The sequence below is a fragment of the Anoplopoma fimbria genome, chromosome 18 (genome assembly GCF_027596085.1).
Source record: "Anoplopoma fimbria isolate UVic2021 breed Golden Eagle Sablefish chromosome 18, Afim_UVic_2022, whole genome shotgun sequence".
NCBI lineage: Eukaryota > Metazoa > Chordata > Actinopteri > Perciformes > Anoplopomatidae > Anoplopoma > Anoplopoma fimbria.
In genome coordinates, this window is record NC_072466.1 from 8,058,981 (window position 1) to 8,069,793 (window position 10,813).

The window sequence follows — 10,813 nt, forward strand, 5'->3', positions numbered from 1 at the left end:
ATTATGGGGCAATGCAGCTCAGTCTGTTAAAAAATCTTTCAATGTCACCACCTAGTGTCCCTTTTTGATACTGTGAGCTGTTTCATTTAGCAGGGGAAGAATAGAGGATATATTGATTAACCTTAAAAATAAAAGCAGCCCACACAACAGGAATGTGAAAATATGCAATGTGCCAATGACATGAAGGAAATCTGTTGGCTAGGTTTTAATTGCATTTGATGCAATTAAAACCTAGCCAACAAACTATTTTTTTATAACTTAAATACTTTTCTGAAATGACCAATCTACTAGATGGAGGTAATTACATTTACAGTTTATGGTAATTACATTTTTGTATTGACATACTGCCTGGATGAATGATATTAACCTACATTTAACATTTAACAAACAATTACATTTCACCTCTTACTTATGTTGTACCCATTGGGTCTCGAGTTAACCTTATAAACACACACTGTAACGATAATAATCAAAATCATTGGAAAAGTATTTTTTTCCTTTTCTTAAAGGAGAATTTGGGGGAATGTGCTTATGCAAACTGTCCGGTAGCAAATGTCTCCGGTCCGTTGTTTCCAGTCGGCTTGTTTATGCGGACGTACCAGTCTCGCCCAACAACATATACATAGAAAAGATAACCAGGTAATTGTATGAAAACTCATTTTAGCCTCAGCGAAAAACGTTTATTTTTGTTCTGCACATGTACAGTATGATGTTTTACATTTTGACGTAAATATATACAATTGACGGACAATTTATACGGTCTGTCACGGTTAGCTTAGCTAGCCGACGTTAGCAACATCATTTCCTGGATCCAGGTAACTGTACTGTTGTCCATGTGCTAAAACACCTGCACCCTGTCTCTCCCCTGTGTCTCTTTCCTGTCTGCTGTCTGTTCTGCAGGTCAGGTCATGGAGTTTGCAGAGTTGATAAAGACACCCAGGGTGGATGGGGTTATCCTACATCGGCCTTTCCTGCCCACTGTGGAGGGGACCCTGTGTTTGACTGGACATCACCTGATCCTCTCCTCCAGACAGGACAACACTGAGGAGCTGTGGCTGCTTCACTCAAACATTGACTCCATAGAGAAAAGGTGATGAGATACTACAGCTCTGCACCCAGTAGACCACATGACACTAAACACCTCTGCAATACAAATACACTGTGCAATACAATAGTTATAATAGTTTCTGTCTGTATATATACTATTTCAGTTACTGTGGATTCTTTACAGTTTTTTACTGTTTTTTATTGCTCATTTGCTTATTTATAATACTTGTTTTTGATCTTGTTCTTTTACTATGTCTGTTGTTTGCACTATCCTCTATGCTGCTGTAATCCTGTAAATTTCCCCACTGCGGGACTAATAAAGGATTATCTTATCTTATCTTACTATCTAGTGGGAGGATTTGACACCTTTTTCCTTAATTGTTTTGCAGGGAATGCCACTCTCACATTATCATTAGTTATGTTAAAAAGAGGTGATTTGCACACAGAAAGGGGATGTTGCACAATGCATTTACACCGTGTGACTTCTTTATTAAACCCATTCTGATCAACAGGATATATATATATATATATTTGGTTGAAATCATTTTGAGTAACAAGGGAGGAAACACAGTGAGAGTTCTGCGGTTACACCTGTCTCTTCAATGCAAACTCTGAGTGCATGCACCAGATCTGAGCACTTTACTGCTAGTTCTTTCTTTTAATGTGCTGACGCTCTGCTTTTACAGTGGAGAGAGGATCTGAAACTGTGACAGGAAGTTTGAGTTTGACTGCAGTGTTTTTGACGTTTTGTGTGGTTTAGAAGGCTGGGGGAGCTGTAAACAATATTGAGGGGTTTAATATTGGCTATAAAAAATGACAAGCAAACAAACAAACTAATGATTGCACTTGAATGCACAGTCGCTGCTAGGAGGAACTACTGGGGACAAACTTACGCCTTGTTACAGTGTTCCCTCACATCCTGGAAAACCTGGTAAACAGGTGACCATTTTGTGGTTTTTAGACAATTATAAAAACCTCCTCCTATTTTTGGAGAATGAATTAAGTTTTGTTGATGTAAATTTGTACCAAGACTGAGAGTAGGCTACACATCTAATAGCAGTCCTGTTGTTCTTGTTTAACACCGAAAACCTGTTTCTGTGTGTGTCAACCAGTGAGACTGCATGCTGAGCACTCACAGCATGGCACTTTCTGTTTTCTGTGACATTGTGGGTTTGACTCATGCTCATGTTTGTTTAAGTTATCAGTTAACTTACGCCTTGTTACAGTGTTCCCTCACGTCCTGGAATACCTTGTAAACAGGTGACCAATTATAAAAACATCCTCCTATTTTTTGAGAATGAACTACAAGGCTATTTATCAGAGGTCCCCAAAATGGATAGCATTGCCATCTGAAAGGGCTAAGTTATATTCAGGATCATAATAGTTAACTTGTAAGTGTTTTGGTATGGGGGAAATTCAGAGTGCCTGTAGGAAAACCCAACATGAGGAGATTTCCACACAGAAAAGTCACAACAATCCACCAAATTTTTTTTTTCATGTTCTTGTCTTTTTTTTTTTAAACTAACCTTGCTTTGACTTCACTTTCAGATTTGTGGGGTCTCTGGGGAGCATCATAGTCAAATGCAAAGACCTGAGGGTGATCCAGCTCGACATTCCTGGCATGGAAGAGTGTCTCAACATTGCCAGCTCTATTGAGGTAAAACAAAACTAAAAAACTTTGCATAATGTTGAATTTTACTATCTGAAAGATTGTCCTATTTTTAATGTCAAATGAGATCCTACATGTGCTTAACTAGTACATATTCCTTTTTCACTCTCTAGGCTCTGTCCACGCTTGACTCTCTCTCCCTGATGTACCCTTTCTTCTACCGGCCCATGTTTGAAGTCATAGAAGATGGCTGGAATTCATTTCTACCAGAGGATGCCTTTAAAGATTTGGAGTCCATGGTATGGACATGATAAGTCTCCCAAAAATGTTTATACTTTACATTCTCTCAGCCTTCCGTTGTACATGCTAAACTACTTTCTTTTAACCCCTCACCATCCTTTTTATCAGACAGATGAGTGGAGACTGAGTGAGGTCAACAAGGACTTCACTGTCTGTTCATCATACCCCCCTCTAGTGGCGGTTCCCAAAGATGTTGATGATGACACACTGAGGAAAGTAGCTACCTTCCGTCACAGTGGCCGTTTTCCAGTTCTTAGCTACTACCACAAGAAGAATGGCATGGTGAGCACCTGGGAATCAGAGTTAAAAAGACTGTCTCTGCTGCAAAGTATTCTTTTTGGTTATACTGTCTGTCTGTAGGGGTGGCTTAGTTGTATTTGTACGAAATGTTTAATTTTAGAAAATCTCCTCAAATCACCTCCACTTTCAGGTGATGATGCGAGCAGGGCAGCCTCTGACAGGCACCAACGGGCGACGATGTAAAGAAGACGAGAAGCTGATCAATGCCACGCTGCGACCGGGCAAACGAGGCTACATCATCGACACGCGCACCATCAATGTTGCCCAGCAGGCCAAAGCTCGAGGTGGAGGATTCGAGTCTGAGGCTAACTACCCCCAATGGAGGAGGATTCACAAGGCAATCGAAAGGTGAGCGGTCAGTAAGGGCTACAGCGAATCCATAAAGTAATAGTTCTTGTGTTGAGTCTCAAGGCACTGATACTGTGTCAAAAAATGTCTTTCAACATTCATATGACTGATATTTATACTCTATAAATGAATTAGTTAATTAATATGAATTCTGAATCTTGAAAAAATCTGTCTCTTCCAGGTCTAACATCCTCCAGGAGAGCCTGATAAAGCTGGTAGAGGCGTGTAACGACCAGTCGCACAGTATGGACCGCTGGTTAAGCAAGCTAGAGGCCTCCAACTGGCAGACTCATGTCAAGGAGATCCTCACCACCGCCTGCCTGGCTGCCCAGTGTATCGACAGGTCAGGGAACGATCGATTAGCTTGCAATGCTAATCTTTGGACCGTTACGTACTAAGTCATACGCAATACTGTTATTTGCTCTAAACATACTGAAGTGAGAAAATCCTAGTGTTCAGTATTGAATCTGTGTTACTTTTCTGTATACAGTACAAAGTGTAATCATGTGTGTTTGTCTCAGGGAGGGAGCGTCAGTCCTCGTTCACGGTACAGAGGGGACGGACTCCACCCTGCAGGTGACCTCCTTGTCTCAGATCATCCTCGATCCGGCCTGCAGGACCATCAGAGGCTTCCAGGGCCTGGTGGAGCGAGAGTGGCTCCAGGTAAAGTTATCATATTACATATTTACTTTTAGAAGCCAAGAAATTGCATGCACTTTGTTTTTACCTTTTTAAGTTTAGTATTTATATTTGGCACGTATTAGGTTACAGAAACATTCATCACTTCACATAAGCTGATGTTAAACCTTTCCATGCAGTATAATCAGGTCCAATAAGCATTTTCATATCAAGACCGACGTGTTCTTTGCGTTCCTCTTCATGACCCCCGCTCACCTCTTTTTGACCGTCTGTCCCAGGCGGGTCACCCGTTCCGGCAGCGCTGCGCCCAGTCGGCCTTCTCCAACAGCAAGCCCCGTCAGGAGGCTCCCGTCTTCCTTCTCTTCTTGGACTGTGTGTGGCAGATCCTTCGCCAGTTTCCTTGTTCCTTTGAATTCAGCGAGAGCTTCCTGGTGCTGGTCTTTGAACACGCCTATGCTTCTCAGTTCGGCACCTTCCTGTGCAACAGTACAAATGAGAGGTGAGTCTGATGTATGTTGTGGTTGATCTACCGGCTTGTGTCAACCATATGCTTATTGATTATGTTTCATCTTGGTCTGCAATAGTTATGTACTCATATATAATTGAATGCAATCAGATACGATATACAGTGTTTAAGAAACTTTTTACAGATACAGGTAGGTCATTAGTGTGGTAATGTCCCATTCATGACATTGATGTAAGAAAGCAAAAAATATTTCCTTCCCATTGCTGTGTTTTTCCTTGTTCCTCCTGATGTGTCATTGTATATAGGTAACCACTCTTAATATTGGTTACTCATTGGTTAACATTCATCCTTTCTCATAGAACCAAACTGTCTCTGCCTGAGAAGACTGTGTCCCTTTGGTCGTGGGTGAACCGGCCCCAAGAACTGGAGCGTCTGACCAACCCGCTCTACGAGGCCAACAGTCTCGTGATCTGGCCCTCTGTGGCCCCTCAGAGTCTGCTGCTGTGGGAAGGTAAACACAACAAAAACATGCAGCGACTGAGATTATATACAACAGGGGACCTTAAAGGTTCTGGCTTTTCAGAGAGAAGGTAGTGTCCGTCCAATACATTAGTAATTCCCCGCAGTAAACAACCCTGATTGTCAACACTGAATATAATTTCATAAAGCAGCCACACTGGGTTTGTTGAAAAACAGGCGAAACCTAAGCAAACATAACTTGTCTTTTTACAACAAAAAAAAAAATGAAAATACTCATCACAATCATCCCATATTATGAGATATTTGATAGATGAGCAGACCTAGAAGGGAAAATACCCACAAAGGTTAGGGGCTGAAACTAGTGGCTGTTTACACAATTTAAGTTTTGTTGATGTAAATTTGTACCAAGACTGAGAGTAGGCTACACATCTAATAGCAGTCCTGTTGTTCTTGTTTAACACAGAAAACCTGTTTCTGTGTGTGTCAACCAGTGAGACTGCATGCTGAGCACTCACAGCATGGCACTTTCTGTTTTCTGTGACATTGTGGGTTTGACTCATGCTCATGTTTGTTTAAGTTATCAGTTAACTTACGCCTTGTTACAGTGTTCCCTCACGTCCTGGAAAACCTTGTAAACAGGTGACCATTTTGGGGTTTTTAGACAATTCTAAAAACATCCTCCTATTTTTTGAGAATGAACTACAAGGCTATTTATCAGAGGTCCCCAAAATGGATAGCATTGCCATCTGAAAGGGATAAGTTATATTCAGGATCATAATTATGCTCAAATGTTTTATGAATGAGATTTTATTTTTGAATAAGCTTCTCTCGTTTATGTTGTGGAAACGCTGTGAACACACCCAACTCAAGCAGGATGAATGACTTTATATAGGGTTCCTTTCTTCCCAAAGGTTGATAAATGTTTAATTGGTTAGTTTGGTTCAGTTGGAGCAATAGTTTCATATGTGTGTTGGGTGTTGTAGAGAGAGTTGGATAATATTGAGTTGGAAGCCAGGGTTAAAACAATGAATAGGAGCCAGACTGTATTCCGGCTAACGTTACCTTATTTTTTAGTTTGGTAGTATTGTCTCTCAAGTTAGGCTTTTAAATCAGACTTCTACAAAGAGAAACATTTTAGTCAATGGCAGGATCCCTGTCCGTCAGATCATCACTAAAAATGTCTTTAAAAATGATCACTAGAAAAGAGAGGAACCCACCATAGCAATGGGTGGAATACCTGCTGTGATACATTTAGCATAGTCTCATTCATTATTAGATTTTTGATGCGGCAGACATTCTGTAATCCTAGCAGAAGGGGGCGCCATTGATTTTTACCATTTGCACTGCTATTAAACCGAGTGACCCTGTGAGTCACTATAAATGCTGCTACATACATATTTAGTTGCCATTGGATTTTTTTTTTCCTATGTTCAGAGTTAGAAATATTATTCTGAAGAGGAATTTGTCACAGTAACAGCAAACCATGTGAGACACAATTATTAACACAATAGGCCATCATTCTTTGTTGGCCAATTACATGACCTTTTGACATATGACATAATTCCAATATGACATTGTAACCACAGAAAACACCTCCTTCTGAAAATAAACAATCATTAAATTCATCTACAGTTTAGGTAATACAATGTAGTACAAAGCTTGAGTGAAATAGTGAGCATATGAGCACATTTGGTATTTAGTCTGACATATTGTGTTGACAAAGCATTTTTCTGACCTCTCAGCAGTGAACCCCCCCCTTATGGACAATGATACATGAAGAGGTCAAACTCTGCATGCGGCCGTTTAGCTCATATGACTTTTTACCCCCGTTTGGCTTTTTTTGTCTGTACTTTCACTTTTGTTTAAGATGGAAATTTGATGTCTGAATTATTTTAAAACACATTCGGCCTCCTTGTTAAATTGAAATAAACTGTTTTAAGTTTCAAAGCATCAAAAGGTGGTAAACAAAATGAACAAGCAGTGATACAGGGATCGTTCTATGATGCTTAAGAAAATCTGCGTGGGTGAAGTGAATGCAAACCGCTCTTTTCTCTCTCAGCACCCTTGATGTAACTTAACCTCAATGTAGAGAAGTGAAACTGAGATTGTATCAGGCCAGCGTCTTTACTAAGCAGAGCCACTCTAACGATGCCGGTGGTTTTCTTGTGATTTATTGTAAGTAGCAATCAAGTATTACATGGAATAAATAAGATGCAGCTCCAGTATTAAGGTACACTTTCAAACATTTCACTGAAATGAATTCTTCAACGAAGTAATTTCATGTCAGGAGCTTGATTTGGATTCCGTAGGAGGTTTCCTATCACAAACATAATAATGGGGATAAAAAAAAAAAAGTACTTTTTCTTCAAAATTGTTTAAATGAGAAGGAATATGTTGATTTCGGTAATTGTGGGTCTAGGTTTTTTTTTGTTTTGTTTTTTATTGAAGAAAAAGTCCCAGCGGAGCCCATGCTTGAAATTGCTGAGTCTCCAATCAGCCCAAAGCAAACCGCATTCAAAAAGAGAAAAAGGGGGAGGGAATCTAGACAGATGAGGGGTCATTAGGTTCAGTCAAACCTGTTTGAGGGGCCCCCTTCCTGCCTAAAGCCTCAGGGCCCCTCCCTCATTCTATATGAACTATGAGAACTACTGAAGCACGTGAAATCAAACAGACATCCTGCTTATGCAACCTTTTCATAGAGAATGGAGCACACTCCCGGGCCGACCTAAGAGACCCCTGCAGCTCCTGATGTTAACACTAACGGCGGCTGATGGTGTGCATCATAGCTTTATAGAACTACAATTCCATACTATTTCTGGGGCACACTTGCTGTGCTTTAACGTGAATTGTTGTGTGGTTTGTTTGGACTTGGAATGAAGTTTGAGTTTTCACAAAACAGACAGGGCAGTGTGTAGATGTTGAGCAGCGCTCCGTGCTCTAATCGCAAGAATCCTAATCCTGCAGCTGCTCTCCTGTCAGTAATGTCTGTGTCATGAACTCAGACATTATCCCCTCAACTTTAAATATGTGTATTCCGCTCCTGCTAACCTTGAATTATAAACTAAACTACCACTGCGGTGCACAATTTCAAATTTGGAGGCATTCATTTACTGTTTTCAAATGCAGTAATGCTATTATCTACCTAAATATAGATTCATAACATCTTGCCAAAATACTTCAAACCCCAACAATGAGTGAGAGAAATGACACTTGGTTGCTCAGTACATTGCTGTACAGGTGTTTGGCTGTCTTGTCACGTGACAATTATGTCATTGCCACACTCTCATCTTAACTGACGAGTCACCGCTCCACCATGTTGAACATTCCAGTCACACAGCAGATTTCTGTGGTCACACTTGTGTTTCCAGTATCTCCGTTACACAAGTTCCTCTGCCAAAGTCCCCCGCCCACCTGCATAGAGACTGTGAGCAGGAAAAGAAGGTTATACAGTCAGTTCACACACTCAGTATTCTACTTTTCAACACTATTTGACATTCTGCCTCAAGAACCTTCATGTGTGTTTATTACTCTCAGTGCCAAAATGCTTAATTAGGAATGTGAACATGGTAAATGTTCTACCTGCTAAAATCAGCATGTTAGCATTGGGATTACTTTGGCTCTTTAGTCTTGTTATATCATTCGAGGAACAACATAAATCACTTCCTTTTAATAGGATGTGTTCTTTATGGCGTACTCACTGTGCTTTACTCACTCTTCTATTTCAGGAGTGTTCCTTCGCTGGAACCGCTCTTCCAAGTGTTTGGACGAGGCCTATGAGGAAATGGTTCACATAATTGAATACAACAAGGAGCTTCAGAACAAAGTTAACAGCCTGCGCAGGCAGCTGGCACAGCTGGAAACTGAAGATCCTCTGCTGCAGACGCCATAGAGAGAGAGAGCGAGAGAGAGAGAGAGAGAGAAAGAGAGAGCGAGAGAGAAAGAGAGAGAGCTGTGAAAGGAAACCAGATGGAAGAATGAGGTAAAAAATTTGAAAATCTAACTAAATACATTAACCGATCAATGTCCCACTTGTAGGCTTTGGTTAGGTTCTTCTCAGATACAGGAGAATATATCATTCAAACTGTTTTTTGTATATGATTGATGATGAAACATTTTGGTTTCCCTCACGGATAAAAAATGAAATGGAATGGCACTAGACCCAGATTAATTTAAAAATCACCCACTTTCCGATTTTTCTGTTCATGCAGTTATCTTTCACACAATATATATATATATATATATATATATATATATATATATATATATATATATATATATATATATATTAAATGGGCTGAAAGAGTGCATTGAAAACATTCATTAAAAACAGTTTTAGCTTATTTCACCATGTTGTGTCATTGAAACTAAGCAGGAGGGAGAGATACAGGAACAAAAAAAACAAATAATCCCCCCAAATAAATAAAAAAACAATGCTGATCATCATGTCAAAGTCATATTATATAGAGGGGGAACAATAAGTCGATTAATCAATCAATCGTCCAGATATTTAGAAAATGAATTAATAATTTCAATAATTTTTCAAGCAAATATGCCAAGCATTTGCTGCTTTTCTATGTTATAAGTGCAAATTTAGCTCTAAGCTCTGAGACATTTGGAAGCATATTTGTTTTTTTAACATTTCAAAAACCATTTCAAAATGTTTACAAACAATCGTCGGATTACATGATAATGAATATAATAGTTAATTGCTTCCTTACTGCGTGTGAAGAGAAAAAACTGCTCGGTTCCTTTAAATGACACTTTCACAGCAGCCTCATCAAACCCCCACGTCTCACACTCGCTCACACACAATCTGAACATTCAGTGACTAACTGACTTTATAGTGACTTTACTGTAAATGTGTTTAAAGAGATCCCTCTGTATTTTTGTACATTGATCTTGTTCAAGAAGGAAAATACTACAGAGTTCAGGTTTTTCCACTAAACATCCTGCTGAATGTATATGCTACTGAAGCACTGCAGAGTAACTATGGCAACATATAAGGCAGCACGTGACTTTGCTGCATGATGAGATGATATAATAAGCGTAGGTAGGGTCATCACCTTCTGTTCTGTACAATGAGAGGCGAGGCTTTTTTTTTAATAGGGATCTGAGCAAAATATCTTGTATTTATCTGATCATTACTTGACATTCCAGTAAGGAGCACAGCTGGAGGTAGTCTACACACGACCCGATAAAATGTTAGCTTGCTTGCTTTTTTTTTTTCCAATCTTATCAAGCATAAAAAAAAACCGAGTCAAATAGTTTTGAGATTGTGATCCAGACAAAAAGAGTCTGTAAACATTTGCCATGTTGGTCTTATGACTGATTAGAGTTGATCTGCTTATGAAGTGAAAAAAATATATTTATGTGAGATATTACTTTAAAGACCAATTTATATTTTGGTAATTAAAGTTGGATAATAATTGTTGTGGTCAAGCACATTATTAAACAAAATGCATATCTGCTGTTTTCTAGTTTAAGATCCAAAACTGATGCACTTTGTGTGAAAGGCATTATAATTAGATTAGAATTAATGTAGCATACTTTTTGTTGTCAGTACTTACCAGCTGTCACCATATTAGACAATATGACTTAATATCAATTGTTAAAACTTGCAAATA

General features: G+C 39.3%; 1 protein-coding gene across 1 annotated transcript; it reads left to right on the top strand.

Annotated features, from left to right (window-relative positions):
• Positions 1 to 565: 565 nt before the first annotated feature.
• On the top strand, positions 566 to 9,404 carry mtmr9 (myotubularin related protein 9). Its single transcript, XM_054618776.1, has 11 exons — positions 566 to 639; positions 901 to 1,090; positions 2,596 to 2,704; positions 2,830 to 2,955; positions 3,065 to 3,238; positions 3,387 to 3,604; positions 3,786 to 3,947; positions 4,126 to 4,267; positions 4,522 to 4,742; positions 5,069 to 5,220; positions 8,915 to 9,404. The coding sequence occupies exons 2-11, from the start codon at positions 909 to 911 to the stop codon at positions 9,076 to 9,078; spliced, it is 1,650 nt and encodes a 549-aa protein (XP_054474751.1). The 5' UTR covers positions 566 to 639; positions 901 to 908; the 3' UTR covers positions 9,079 to 9,404.
• Positions 9,405 to 10,813: the final 1,409 nt, after the last annotated feature.

What these genes read in the sequence shown, in the direction of transcription:
- mtmr9 (XM_054618776.1), top strand. Translation starts at nt 909, where the DNA reads ATGGAGTTTGCAGAGTTGATAAAGACACCCAGGGTGGATGGGGTTATC. An exon ending in ACATTGCCAGCTCTATTGAG is followed by an intron (nt 2,705 to 2,829) that starts GTAAAACAAAAC and finishes TTCACTCTCTAG; the next exon opens with GCTCTGTCCACGCTTGACTC. An exon ending in GAGTCTGCTGCTGTGGGAAG is followed by an intron (nt 5,221 to 8,914) that starts GTAAACACAACA and finishes CTTCTATTTCAG; the next exon opens with GAGTGTTCCTTCGCTGGAAC.